We start from the raw sequence: 15805 nt of genomic DNA, 5'->3' as shown, positions 1-15805 counted from the left end.
GTACCTTATACATGCCCATCTCCCTGCTGAATATAGACCTGAAACTATTTAGAAGCATTATCGCACAAAGACTCAATGAACATATACCATCATTAGTAGACCCGGATCAAGCTGGCTTTATCCCCCGGAGACAAACTAGTGACAACACTGAGCGCATCCTCCATATTATAGAAAAAGCCACCCGTGCTAAGGGGAATACATTTAATTAGTGGTCGACTCAGAAAAAGCCTATGATCGGGTTCACTTGCCCTACCTGGAACTTGTTCTCATGCATTTTGGGGTCAGGGAAAAATGCAAGACACAAATCCTCAACTGTTATAATATGCCCAAGGCGACCGTTTGACTTAATGACTACACATCCACGCCCTTCCCAATACACAGGGGCACTCATCAGGGTTGTCCCCTGTCCCATCTACTCTTTGCTCTATACATAGAGCCAATGGCCCAGAGAATTTGTGACCACCCAGATGTTACCGGGGTGCCGTTCAGAGGCAACGGACACTCCATCAGTCTGTACACAGGCGACATGCTGGCAACCCTGGAGAAGCTGGCTGATTCCCTGCCAACCTTTTTGGGGGAGCTAGAGTCCGTGAGGGCCACCTCGGGCTTTCCATCCAATGCAGGGAAATCAAGCACATAATCTTTCCATTCCTTCCTAGTTATTTGAACAACTAGCGAAGCAATGCTGCATTCAATGGGCCACTGAGACAATCCCTTATCTAGGGATCAACCTCACTTCCACCACCCAGGCAACAGCAGACAGCAACTTCTATTTGATTTCGGAAGGTAGGACACCTTCAGGTTTCCTGGATGGGGAGAATAGCGGCAACCAAAATGACAATCCTCCCTAAAATCCTATATCTCTTTCAAACCCTCCCCATTTTGCCACCACCAGGCATGATCACTAAACTGCAGACCAAAATAGTTCAATTCATTTGGCAAGGCAAGAAACAGCGCATGAAGAAGACCTTAAGCCACCTCCACCGGACGCCGGGGGTCTGGGTATACCAGACCTCCACCCCTATGTCAGGCGCCGCATCTACGCCACCTAGTGGAGTGGGGGCATCCTGAGTCTGAAAAGCACTGGCTGTTCCAGGACAGGGCAGTCGCCGGCACATCTCTCTGGAAGGTTTCCTTCCTACCAAAAGCTCATAGACCACCAAATGTACACCTCTCTCCAGTTACACGGGAGACTATGACAGCTTCGGACCAGACTAGCATAAGGCATGACCTAACCACCTTTCTATCCCCTGTGACCTCCTATTGGACAATCCGGAATACTCCCCGGGGGTTGGGGTGGCTGGGTTCGTGGAATGGAACATTCGGCTTGTTGCTCCAGGGCCCACTTCTTCGACACTGAGGGCATATACTCCTTTCGCCAGAAGCACAACGAACATGGACTCCTGGAATCTGAAAGACTCCATTACCTGCAACTCAGACATTGGATTACACATCCCCAGAATAGACCCTATGCGCAATGTCACCTCACCAAAAAGAGAAATGGCTCCTTGCCAAAACATCGGATAAAAGCCTTATATCTGAACTATATGCACTTCTGCTTCAAACTAATAGGCATACACATAATGAGGGATGGACTAGGAGGGAGGAGGAACTTGGGTGGACTCTGAGCGATAAGGAAGGGGAGGACATCTCATATAGGGCTTGCCACACAGCTAGCAGCAACATCATTCCCGAAACTCTCACAAAAATCGATACACACTGGTATTACACCCTGGTAAGACTCCACAGGATAAAGCCCACGGAAAGCGCAAACTACTGGCAAGGCTGCGGGGGAAAGGGGATGGTGATGCACATATTAATGGAATGCCCACAGCCTCAACAAAATTGGACACATGTCATAGATGACATTGATAGACACTTGGATACCCAACTCCTGTGTTTCCCTGCCTATATACTGCTTGGTCTCCCAAATCCACTCACATACCCCTTGAAATCTAAACGCAGCAGTCAGATAGGTATTGCAATGGGGGTAGCCACCAAAAATATCCTCAGCCTCTAGGGCACTTTCAAACCACCTACACACACAACTTGGTTGCATAGACTTTGGCACATTCTAGGTATGGAGAAGATAACTATGTCTCTGGCTGGAAAGGGAACTGAATTGGGGATTTGTGGAGCCCATTAGTGTCACTACTTTAGCAGGAATTTCGGTAATTAACATGCCCAAGATATCTTTGATTGTTACGCCTATCAGAGGCGACTCCACCACTGGCCACTTTAGATCCCTGAATACATCTAAGACTGCACAATTTAGATGTCCCTATGTGCGAGTGAGGAAGGGAGGGTGGGGGTATTTTTGGGAAGGCGGGGCCAGCACAAAATTAGCACTTTATGTTAGGCTACACCAAACAATGTTCACCCTTTGTGATTGTGAATCTGCTGCTGGTATTGTTTGTTTTATCTTTTAAAATGACTAATAAATAGAATTGAACCATGAAACATCGTTCTACCTTGGCATTTCTTGCTATACAATTCTACACCCAGTCATGTTTTGTGTGTTTATATATAGTATGATTTCTTCTTTTAATTTGGGTTTTTAACTCCATTAAATGTCGTGCTCTGTACATCCAGTTTTATACTCTCCTAGCATGCCAGTATAAAGGCTTTAACATCCAGTCGTACTATATACTTACATTTACTCATGCTGTGTACATGGTGTACTTAGAGAAGACATATTGGAACATGATGATCTATCTCCTGTCATGCTTTTTTTATAACTAGATCCTGAAAGCTTTGTATGATCTCTTGTACTTTTAGTGAAGGTGCTGCAGAAGCTGAAGCTTTTTCCAGCTCCCCACCTGTTGCAATCACCGCTGGACATGTAATGGGATTTTTCAGAGAAGCTGCTGGTGACACAAGCAAAGCTGTCCGAAGTGGTGAAAAATGGCAGCTTATTTCAAAAAAACTGAATATTCAAGGAATACAGGATAAGGATGGGAATTTCTATTTGACAGGTAGGACATGAAGACTATATGGGCTGTATCACAAAACATTTGTAACTGGCGCTATTTCATATCCTTGGTGATAAGTTAAGGCAGTGCTCGCTCCCAACACCTTTTACTGCTGTATTATCAAAGCACTTGAATGTAATGGGAAACCCAATCTACCCTTGAGGGCTTGGCAAATCAAATAAATGGGTAAAAGCGCCTTCAAGGGATTTATTTAGAATACTCTGTTCTATTGTGTTTGATATATATTTTTAACTACAAGAATTGTTGATAACCTCGCCAGAGATATTATTCAAATGTCTTTTATCTAAGAAATATTTTTGTTCCTTGTGAGGACATAAGAATCAATGAACCAATCACAAAACAATAAATATTCCAATCACAGGTATATATAGAAAAAAGTTTTATCTTTTGAAATTTATCAAGGGTACTACACAGTTATACAAACAATGTAACAAGAGGAAAATAAATACAATTGTATAATCCTTCAATGTCACTATTGTAAACACTTCTTCTCATTGTACATTATTTTCCAGAACAGAGTGTAAGTGTTGACAATTCGGTCTCTATGCATTTGTCCATGAGACCATCTTCAGGATTATTATAAATGTAACAGTTGACCCCTGAATGGTGTTTCCAAAGATTCAAGAATTATAGAATACAATTGATACGTATATGTCAAATCAATCGTTGTTCTGTAACTTTTGTTTAAAGTGAATAATCGTCAAAAGATACAGGTAAGTGAACTCTGGTGCTTGGGTCCCGCAGCGCCACCAGAAAAAACACAGCACGGAGGCAGTTCCAGCTCCCGGAGGAGCCCAGCACCACCCACAACAACACCGCACGGGACTCCATAGCCCAGGAACCCGTGCGCGACCAGGTAGCAGCGGAGGCACGCCCACCTGCCCTCCGGTGTTTAAAACACCTCGCCGGACCCGCTAGCGCGGGTCCCGCAGCGCCACCAGAAAAAACACCGCACGGAGGCAGTTCCAGCTCCCGGAGGAGCCCAGCACCACCCACAACAACACCGCACGGGACTCCATAGCCCAGGAGCCAGTGCGCGACCAGGTAGCAGCGGAGGCACGCCCACCTGCCCTCCGGTGTTTAAAACACCTCACCGGACCCTCTGGCGCGGGTCCCGCATCGCGACCAGAAAAAACACTGCACAGAGGCAGTTCCAGCTCCCGGAGGAGCCCAGCACCACCCACAACAACACCGCACGGGACTCCATAGCCCAGGACCCCGTGCGCGACGAGGTAGCAGCGGAGGCACGCCCACCTGCCCTCCGGTGTTTAAAACAGCGTCAGGTTGACGCAGCGCGGGACCAACGCCGGACGAAGCCCGGGCAAAGGGCGGGCCGTCTGTGGCCGTCAGGGGCCGGAAGAGGCTGGGCTGGGCCCCGCCCCCTTTCCCATACCAGTGAAGGTACTGCTCATTTTCCACTGATTTACTGTTTCCAGTATAATGGGAAAAAGGAAAAATCCTGAGGGACATACTGACGCTGGGGGGGTTATTAAGGGAGGAAAACAACCGAAGAGACAAAAGTGTAAGTCTGCCAGAAAGCGCCAACTTCATGCAGCGGGGAACTGTGTAATGGACAGAATTGATGACCTACTTGTAGATTGCACTGACTTGTTAACAGCTTCCTCTAATGTAGGGGTTGATGACCATGTGGTAACTGGCTCAGGGATTGTAAAGGATGAAAAGATTGCTACAAGGGGACCAGTAGTAATACCTGAAATGTTTATGTCCAAGTCGCAATTAGGGGATAAATCACCACCACTGGAAAAACCAGATGAAAGTATAGTGAATGTGATTGAGAGCATTGAAAATGTTCTAAATATACCCTGTACTAATAAATTCACTGTCTTAGCTCAAATTCAAAATCTGCATTCAGACAAGGAGCCGGATATGATAAATCCTGGTCCAAGACAGGTAGCAACTATTCAACAGGGTGATCCCGAGGTAGATGATCGAACTGATAACCCTCTGTTTAAACTTGTAACTCATCTATGTGACCTAATAAAAGGGATGCAAGTTAAAATTGATGACCTAACCGCTGTTGTTAGTAATTTAAATGTGGACCATAATAAAGCCCCTATAGTGTCTAAAGCTCCTAGAACAAGCCGGGGTGGTGTATCAGTCCAGACAGGAAACACTCCCCCTAAGATAGGTGAAAAGCCTAAAGCAGATGCTGTTGCACCTAGACACTGCAGAACTAGTGAGACGATCAAAAAAGGGAACCAAGTGTCTGAAGAAAAACAGCTATCACACCCCACTGCCACAATACCAATAAGTGATATACCGGGTCAATCGGGAGCCAAGCAACCCCTTAGGCTAAAACAAGTTGGCAGCAATTCTTTATCTAGCCGGCAGAAAACGGGCCCTATTCAACAAAATTCTGGGCTCATTAAATCTAGCCTAAATACTTCTATGTCACCTCCAGTATATCTGATTAATATACCCAAGCTCCCTGTTGGTAGAGATCGTGAATCACCTGACACCCTAACCAATAAAGCCATTCATTGGATCAGACACGTAAGGGGTTGTAGGTCGGTGATCAGGGAAGATATTCTCCGAGCAAGTAGGCTTACCCTTAAGGGCGATGCCTATGATTGCATAGAACTTATCCTAAAAAATCCAAGGATAGCCGGAGAATTGTTAAACTTAGAATTTAGATCCTGCTCTCCGGATTATTCCAGGATCCAGATGAGAGCTACCCCCCCACAATCCTGGAAGCCCGTGAGGGAGAAACAAGATGATACTGTACTTGGGGAAAGCTCGAGACTGGATTGCAATGATTGACTTCAATTGCAATCTCTAATACTATCTCCCAATGATGTAGAAATAAGTGGTCAGGAACCCAATGGCATTGTGGTAAACTCAATTGAAGATCTCACCAGCTTGTTCCTCTGTTGAGGTTATTTCCCCAGACAATAACTTGGAGCTTTTAGTGCAAGCTAGTCCCATGTTCAATAGTGGTAGACCGGGGTATGTTCTTTCTTGGAATATAGCTGGCCTAAAGTCTAAGTTGGAGTCACCGGAGTGGGCATTATTTATTAGAGAACATGAAATACGCTTATTTCAGGAAACCTGGGCAATGGAAGAACTGTATTTCTCAGACTATCTGAACTGTAGTATCCCTGCAGTGAAGGAATGGAGGGGGAGACCAGCCGGAGGGCTTACGATTTGAATAAGGCAAGATCTGGGTGCAATAATAAAAATCATACCGACTAACCACAGGGATCTTCAGATACTAAGTTTCAAGTTCCCAAATGACAAACTAGTCTATGTTTGTAACATATATGCGAGAAGTACGGGGGGTAGAAAATCTGAGTTTCTATTACTATTGGAAGACCTGTTGGAAAGTCGCTACCTACCCTCAAATGTAATTGTCGAGGGGGATTTTAACGTAAATTTTGAACCTCTTTTGAAAGGAAGCTGGAATGTGTCGGATGAGGAGGATAGGGAGTGGGGGATTCCCAAATTGGATCTTGACCCGGTAAATAAATGGACAGATATAGTGGTCCAAATGAATTCTATCTGCTTAAATAAAGGTCTAAGAGCAACTAATGGTAGGACCACAGGCGATAAGTTTGGTGCATTTACATTCAAAAGTGGTAATCGCAAGAGCAGAATAGACTGCATTCTGATTAATTTGGGTCTATGGAAATATCTTAAAGATATGACAATTATAGATAGGGTAGAGAGTGACCACAATCCCCTGTCTATGAGTCATACCTATTGGGAATCTCCTGATCATCTTGGGGCTATGATGGCTGCTATCCCCTCCCATGATATTGTGATATCTAACGATATGCGTCACGTCCGGTGGTCCAAAGTTTCACTTCGTAAAGAGAATATGGATTTTATAAGCAGCAAGCTTGAGCAGGCGAAACTGGATCTATTGATATTATCTGAACCTGTCAATAATTCTTTAAAATTGGGTGAAGGGACCAGGATTCATGAGGTTCTTTTTGGGGAACTAAAGAGCCTTTTTGTTAAACCCTGCTGGCGGAATGCCTCCCGAGTTCCAGAGGCATCACGGTGGTACTCTAGTGAATGCAGGAAGGCCCGCCTAAGTCTGGGAGAAGCAATCAAATCAGAGCTAACTGAGAATATCAGAGCGGCCAGACTAATTTATAAAAACACTGTCTCAAGTGCCAAGCGTGATTGGGATGAAAAAAGGTGGAAGGACCTTAAGGAGGCAGGATCTTCAAAAGACACGCGAAGATTCTGAAATGTCTACAAGTGGGGTGTGGATGTTAATCCGGACAAGCCGCAGAACTGGGTCCCCCAAGAAAAATGGGTAGAACATTTTCAGCCGCAGTATGCCAAAGGCAAAGACTCCCAATCAGTAGTGGAAGTACCTCTGGAAACCCCAACGGAAGACTTCTTCACCCTGAAAGATATATAGTGTGCTCTAGATTTAGTGGTTCCTGGTAGAGCGCCAGGCATCGATGGCATACCTGCAGACCTATTTTTGCAAGACAAGAACTCCTGGGGCTATTACTTATTTCTCCTATCAAACATGATCGCTAGGGGAGCTCCAATACCAAGTTCCTGGAACGGGGCAGAGATCATACCCGTTTATAAAAAAGGGGACAAGTCCCAGCCAGGAAATTACCGGCCAATTAGCCTGATTGATACATCTCAAAAAATATTTGGCAGGCTGGTTTTAACACCTTGGGTGCTACAGGCAATTCCCGCTGGGTGCTGAAGGATGCAGGATCCCATTATTCATGACTAGGTCAACTCGTCAAACGCACAGCGCAGGTAAAACCCATGACGAGTTGACCTTGTCATGAGCACTGAAGGGGTTAAACAAAATCCTTGACTGGGAACGTGACAATAAGATCTTATCACACTTGCAGGCAGGGTTTGGAAACTCAATTAGCACTGTCAACCAGGCGCTGCATTTTGCAATGCTTTACTGGAAGATAGTGACAATTGGTCATGGAAGCCTATATGCCGCTTTTATAGATTTAAGAGCGGCATTTGACCTGGTTCCTCGCTCTACATTATGGAATGTTCTCAATAACATGGGTATGCCAGGGACTCTTTTATCTTTGGTAAAAAGATTGCATGAACAGAACTATGCACAGATTAGGTGGGGGAGTCCCGGGAATGTTACCCCACAGTTACCAGTGGAAACTGGAGTACGACAGGGCTGTGTCCTGGCCCCAACCTTATTTTCTGTATACATTAATGATGTGGCTAAAATTTTAACTGGCTCCAACGTTGATGCACCAACTATTGCTGGAGCCAAAGTGCCCATTCTAATGTTTGCTGACGATTGTCTTTTAATTGCAAAAACTCCAAGTGGGCTTCAAAAAGGTCTAGGTCTTTTTGAAGACTTTTGTACAGCACGTGGGTTAGAGGTAAATGCCCAAAAATCAAAATTTATGACTTTTAATGCCTCTAAATCTTTCAAGGGTACTGTGCTTATGAATAAGCGTCCTCTGGAAAGGGTCCAATCCTTCACCTATCTGGGTGTCTGTATCCAGCATAATTTGTGCTGGAATCAACAAATTGAGCTGGCTACCCTTAAACATAGACAGCTATCGGGTGCACTGAGTGTAGAACATACTTAGGGCCAGATGTAGGTAAATTATATTTACCGACCTCTTAAATACCGAGTCATACCGACTCGGTATTACCGAGTAGGAAAACGAGATGTAGGTAAGAATGCCGGTAACAAATACCGACTCGGAACCTGTCGGTAATCGGAAACGATATTTACCGTCTCGGAATATACCTACACGGTAAAATCCGAGACGGAAAAACCCAAACCGATCCACCGGTGCCACGGCCCATAGGAATGAATGGCAACTCCCGACCCGGAAAATACCGAGTAGGTAAAAACCGACCCGGTATTTACCGTGTCGGAACTATCCGCCAAAGAATTTGAAACTGACAAACATGTGCGCCTGTGAACCAATCAGGTACTTCAACCACACCCAAATTCCAAGCCACAGGGGAACTAACCAATCAGATCCAACCACCACACCCCAGGACCTGGGACAGGCCACGCCCATGCAGGTGCAGAAACAAACAGTCAGGAGAGCAGGAGGACAGAGTGTGGAGCAGCCTTACCTGAGACAAAATACACAGCAAGATGGAGAGCCAGGAGGCACAGAGAGATGCTGCAGAGCGCAAAAGGAAGCAGAAGTTCAGCCAGGAGGAACTGCAGGTGCTGATTTCGGAGGTTGTCAGACATTATGGCAAAATTTTTGGAAAGCAAACTCTGCATGTTGCTGAATCCATCAAACGCAGCACCTGGTTGGACATACAAGGCAAGGTAAATGCCATTGGTGTCACCCACCGTGACCTAGAAGACCTAAAAAAACGGTGGTATGACATCCGCATAATCACCAAAAAAAAGCTTGCTGCCCACCGCAAGGAATGTGATACTACAGGAGGAGGAAGAAACAGAGCCCCCAGACTCACCGACATCGAGGAGATGGTCGCATCCACCCTTGAGAAGGAATGTATTCACGGAATTGGAGACGCAGACAGCTCAGCAAGAGGAGCAAAGAAACCAGGTAAGATGCAAGAACACTATCATTTACCCTTATACCTATTCCCCTCACAGGACAAATCAGACTCCACAACAGGTTTAACTAATGTCCTGCAATGCATCCTGTGAAATGTAGTCATGTGTAGGTACCTCAGAGCAGTCAGCGTGCATTGCAGCAAGGGGAGCAACAGACAAGTAGCATAGGCAAATGAGAGACAGGCTAAAGTGCTATAGAAGTGTATTTTATCACATGACACAGGTGAACAACATTACTGACACAATGTCCATGTCTGTCCACAGGAGAGACAAAGCGCAGCACAGCTGAGGTCAGAGAGAAGAGGAGGGAAGGAGCCGGACCTAGCACATCTCACGGAGGGCAGGACCAAGAGCAGGCAGCCCCGATGCCTGAGGAGGCAACTGCAGAAAATCCACAATCCCCTCTCCTATTCGGTAGTCAGGACACAGGAGCGGCAGAACTATCACCCACCCCCACATCACCATCCCCAGTGCTGGGAAGAGTCAGGAGCCATGATGTGCCCCCTCGCAGAATACTGCAAACATCATCGGAGGAGGAGGAGGTGGAGGGTGACACACAGGACAGAGGCAACACCGAGCAGCAGCCCAGTCCCAGAGTCACGCGGGCCAGTGTCCGAGGGCGACGGCCACGGGAGGAAGAGGATGTGCGGCAAGTCCAAGGTGTCTTCTGCGGACTGGAGGCCACCATGGTGAAGGTGCAGCGCCTGCAGGCAAAAGCAATGATGGGGGTTCAGAGGCACGCACGCACAACAAATGATAAACTGGAAGCAGTAGGCAAGGGCATAGGGGAAATGGCAGAGAGCATGCAATCCATGGCGTCAGGAATATCAGATATAACACAGTGCATGACTGTCCTGTGTGACAAATTGGACAGGGACCATTTGGCGAGACGCAAGGCCCGTGTGGATGTGCGCCAGCAAACCAAGGCCCTGAACATGTTTGCAACTGCCATAGTGCAGTGCTGCAACAATTTAAGTGAAGGCATGGCCAGGATGACCTCTGCAATGGAGCTGGTGCTCGCGCAACAGACTGGCACTGGAGGCGACACTTGTGCTGCCGAAAGCGAGGGGTCCACCAGCAGGAGTGGTGCAAGCACTCCTGTGCAAGAGTTACGGAGGAGTGGCAGGCGTGGGGGAAGTGTGACAGGCCAGCGTGAGGACATTGATTCACAGCCACAGCAGCCCCGCCCTGTGGCCCGTGCCCACAAACAATGACTTTGCAATCCACCCAAGGCTGTAGTCACGGTGGTGTTAACCGTGACATCACACTCATGGAGTGTTTGTATTAGTGTGCCCAAAATGTGAGCTAACAATGCTGTGGCGTAGTGAATATTAAACTACTTCCACAAAGTTACATTCATGCCTGTGTCTCTTTACTCACTCAGAAATATTGTTGTGTAACCTCTGCCCGTCTCAGTCTCCCATCTGTAGCTGCTGCTGCCACTGTAGCTTGGGGCTCTGCCACCTCTGGGTCGTCATCAATGTTCTCATGGTATGTGAGCTCCACCTCAGTGCCTTGCTTGGTGGCGAGATTATGCAACATTGCACAGGTTGCTATTATTTTGCAGCAGATGATTGGGGTGTACTGCCGTGCACCTCCACTCTTGTGGAGGCAGCGAAACCTGCTCTTTAGGAGTCCAAATGTGCGCTCAACTACGTTTCGTGTGGATCTGTGAGCCACGTTGTATCGCCTTTCACTCCTGGTGGATGGGTTGAGGTAGGGAGTGAGCACAAAGGACCGCAGGGCATATGCACTGTCGCCTAGGGGGAGAAAGATAGACATTAATTGCAAGTACATGAGACGTAGATCTAATGTGAGTGTCAGGGTGTGTCAATGTGATTTACCTAGCAGGTATCCATTTCCAAATTCTCCGGCAAGTAGGCGCGTGTATATTCCACTATTCTGAAAGATGTATGAATCATGGGTACTTCCGGGGAACTTGGCTACGATGTCAGTGATGAGGTTACCTGCATTACATATGACCTGGACGTTGATGGAGTGCGTCGATTTGCGATTCCTGTATATGTGCTCTGTGGCTGCAGGTGGACAGAGTGGGACGTGGGTGCCATCGATGCAGCCGATCACGTGAGGGAAGTGTGCCAGTTGATAAAAGTCTGTCTTGGTTTTGGCTAATTCTGCCGGTGTAACAGGGAATGAAATATAATGCCCCATCCTCTGCATCATGGCGTCAATAAACCTCCTGAAGAAGCGGGACAGGCAGCCCTGGGACACGCCACCCACTGCAGCTATCACACTCTGGTAGCTCCCTGAGGCCAGCAGGTGTAAGCTACATAGTACCTGGACATGAGGTGGGATGGCATGGGCCCTGGGTGGTCCAGGAGAGGGTGTAGGTGCCTGATCAATTGCTTGATGGTGTCTGGGTGTAGCCTGTACCTCTGCAGTATTTCAGGCTCTGTCAGTTGGAACAGTGTTATCCTCTGCCTGTACACTTGTTCCTCCCTTAGCCATTCTCTCTGTCCTGCTGCCTGTAGTCTCTGCCGTCTTGCTATGATGTAAAAAGCCGCCATCATGGGTCCTGAGGTGCATTTTGGGACTTTTTTTATAGCCCTCCCTTGGTTACCACCTGCTTTCAATGCATGGTAAATACCGACTAAAAAATACCGTTTTTCGGCAGATTCGGTATTTTTGTGCTTACCTACATCTCCAAGGCTAATTTTTACCGTTCCTGATTTACCGAGTCGGAGAATACCAACTCGGTATTTATGTATACAGTATATTCCGACACGGTAATTTTACCGGGTCATTCTTACCGAGTCGTTATGTTTCCGACTCGGATTTTCTTAAATCGGTAATTGATGGCCTCCTACATCTCATTTCCTCGGTAACGGCCGATTTTACCGGTTTTCGGCCGTTACCACCCGGTAAACGCCTACCTACATCTGGCCCTAAATCTCTTACTAAACCAATATCCCCGGTATTGAAAGTTTATAATGGTAAAGTGGTTAGTTCCACTTTATACGGGGTTGAAATGTGGGGAATTGAAAATCTTAGGGGGATGTCAATCTCAGAAAATTCCTTTTTAAGGAATTTAATAAAATTACCTAAGAGTAACCCCCTGAACCCTCTCTTATGATTTAGGGATGTTCCCAATAGCACTTATAGCTTCCTTACGCCCAATTTTGTATTGGAGGAGGATTTGGACCACCCCGGAACTCGAAACCTACTCTAGGGGTTTACTTGATATAATCAATAGTGACACCTATCACAAAATTAAATGGTTAAAACACATCAGGTGCCTATTGTTTGATTTGGGTTTACGGGATCTGTGGGAGGACCCTACAAATAGTAGGTTTCCTCCCAAAAAGGCACTTAAGAATTTGTACTGGCAGTTTGTGGCTTCCAGGTCTTTTAGGTCTATCGATCAAGGGTCTTTGACTGGATTGTTTATGGATATTAAAAACGTACCCAAATTGGAAGCCTTTTGGGATGTGATCCTAAAACCCCTGGATCGAAAATTGTATTTTCAACTGAGAATTGGGAGCCTACCGGTTGGGGCATTTACAAGCAGTTGGTCTAAGACAGCCAAGGCAGCATGTCCGTCTTGTTCAGCATCCATAGAAACCATAGGCCATCTGCTATTTGAATGCCCAGTGTATGCAGTCCCCCGGAGAACATGGCTTCGCCCAATGTGCAGGTTGATGGGCAACCGATAAGAGGGTCGGTGGCAATTAGAATTATCGGCTCCTGCACTGACATGCCAGTTTACATAGCTGTGGCAAAATTTCTAGGCTGGGCCTGGACCATTAGAAATAGATTGTCAAATGATTAACATGTACCCATGGTGCCAAATTCAAATTTTAAATCAATGTACAGTGATGAAATGGATATATATTTTAAATGTAAAGTACTTAGAAATTTTAACTCTGTTATATGTTTTATATTTATTTGTATGTTGCTTTTATGACAATCGTCGAATAAAGCTTGTTTGACTTGACTTGTAATGTGCTGTTGTTTTGTTAAGATAAATCAACAAGTGCTGCGATATTTCTAAATGAGATATGTCAGAGAAACATTTTCTGAATTGGGCTTAGCAAATCTGTGGAAAGATCCCGGGGGTAGTTGCTGTTCCATTTCAGTAATTGAATCAACATCATTGTTTAGATGTTATCAGCTTAATAAGATCCTAACTTTATCAACATTGGGTACATTAACAGGTGCATTTTTAATGACAAAGGATTTTTACTGTGCAGAGCCTTTTCTAGATGATATTGAACTAAATCTTGCTAAGAAACTTAACATCCATTTCAGATATGGTACTTTGCCTCTTTGCGCTTTCACCTTAGGATGAGTGAAGTCTCTAGACCTCACTGTTATGGGCTGCCAATCTTGTCGGTATGCGCCAGAATCTGTAGCCCATATGTTGTTTTTCTGTCCTGCTGGACTAGGTGGATAATTCCAATTTGCAGATTTCTATGTGTCCAAAGGCACCTGGAGGTGTGTAGAATTCTTCAGACTTTTTGTCGACCCCTATGGTCTTTGCAGTGTCAAGGTCCTTAATGAGTACGAGGCTTGTATGGAAGAAAATGGGAGTAGATGCCTAATCTGATTAATTGAGAATTTGTATGGTGTGCAATTGATAATAATTTACTGTTTTTAAGATTTTTAAATCCTTTGTGTTGAACTTATGAAATTGTGTGAATCTGTAATATTTACTTTTTGTTTTTATGTATTTATTATTATAAGAATATGAATGTATTCGATGATTGTATTTGTATGTCTCTTGTATGGTATCTTTTTACCGAAATAAAGAGTGTTGAACTGAACTGACTTTAAATGTACTTTTTATCTTTTCACTTTTACTGTGGGTTTAAAGACTGAGGTCAAACATCAGTCTAGTCTCCTGACAAAGTTCTGCTTATGTTTTTAAATTGAAGTAGGTGTTTACTTTTCTAGTCTGTTACACTTTACTATGTGTCAATCTTGTTGATGTGAAATGAAAGGACTTTGTGTGTTTCCAACAAACAACTGCAATTTAAATACCTATTATTGAAGTGTACAAATATAATATGACATGTGTATTTTTAAAGTGCACGTTCATCCAAGGGCATCCCGGCACTGAGTAACATATGTGTATTGTTACCCAACTCAATGGTACTCATTTTTATTGACTTTAGAAGGATGAAAGGCTGAGTGGACCCGCCAGTATTTGAACCTGTGACTGTGAGGTCGAACATAGTCCCCAACAGCGGATGCATTAGTCCACTAAGCCATCAGACAACAAAATAAACAAACAGTTAGGAAAGTACAAATTAAGTGATTTTTTCCAATTCTGATAGTGTGACAAATATTTTATATTTTAGGAGGATCAAAACAAATCAAGACACTTGGACATGGGAAAATGAAAAATATTCGCTGAAACCCAATTTCTATGCATTCTTGTTTGTGCGCTGCATATAGTTTTATAAGTAAAACTGTATGTCTATGCAAATGTAAAGGTCATTTCAATGGAAGATGTGCTGTCTGTAATGAGTGTGCTACCATACCATGCTTTAGTTATATATTTGTGACAGTGTGTGCCTAAATGCAACCACAGCTACATACAACATCCTTATCACTCTCCTGCTAAGTGGGTGTGTCTAATTTGTGACACTTTTTGTTTGTATGGTTCTTGGGTTTTTCAGAATCCCTATGAGTTCAGTGATGTAACATTGATGGCAGAACCCGCACTCTGAAAATTGTTCCAATGCCAGTGCTTACTAGGGCCATTGGAGCTCTTACAGCTCTGCAAGCTTACTGTTAGCTCCGTCCAATTTCCTGAGCTGAGCGAGGCAGACTTCGAGTAGCAGAATCCACAGAAGCACCTGCAGGGGACTGTGAAGGCTTCATTGCACGCACACTGAATGGCCGAGTAGTGCATATGTTAACTTTTGTAAATTGAAAGTGGGTCATTTGGTCCTGGCTACCTGCTTCCAGCTGAGGTCAAAGAAGAATGTATGCCCATCCTACTGATAATCACAGTAATCACGGAGTTCAATCTGAGTGGTGGAGGTCAGAATATAGTGGTTAGTAAATTAACATATAACATAGGGCCAACAACCCAGATCTAACAGTGACTCTAGGTGAGTGTCTGAAAAGTTTCAGCGCTCCGTCCATCATCTCCTTGTGTTTGCTTTGTTTGCCCTAAGTTGGCAGGGTATGCCCAGACATGGATCCCTTGCTCACTTTGAAACTTTGACACTGGATTCCAGCTAGCCTGGCTGATGATGGGTGTTACCCTGAAACCGGTCCCAGGATGCCTGTTTCCGGTCCAGGAAAGACC

General features: G+C 45.1%; 1 protein-coding gene across 1 annotated transcript in view; it reads left to right on the top strand.

Moving 5' to 3' along the window:
* The window catches only part of LOC147748878 (lactoperoxidase-like), a 1319638-nt gene that overhangs the window by 340965 nt on the left and 962868 nt on the right, over window positions 1–15805 (top strand). The window contains exon 5 of the mRNA XM_086964410.1: window positions 2779–2975. Coding sequence (XP_086820536.1) covers window positions 2779–2975 — 197 coding nt within the window. The remainder of the gene's footprint in view (window positions 1–2778; window positions 2976–15805) is intronic.

The sequence above is a fragment of the Lissotriton vulgaris genome, chromosome 1_1 (assembly GCF_964263255.1).
Source record: "Lissotriton vulgaris chromosome 1_1, aLisVul1.2, whole genome shotgun sequence".
NCBI classification, from domain to species: Eukaryota; Metazoa; Chordata; class Amphibia; order Caudata; family Salamandridae; genus Lissotriton; species Lissotriton vulgaris.
The sequence above is the reverse complement of the archived record's forward strand: the minus strand, read 5'-3'. Positions and strand labels throughout refer to the sequence as shown.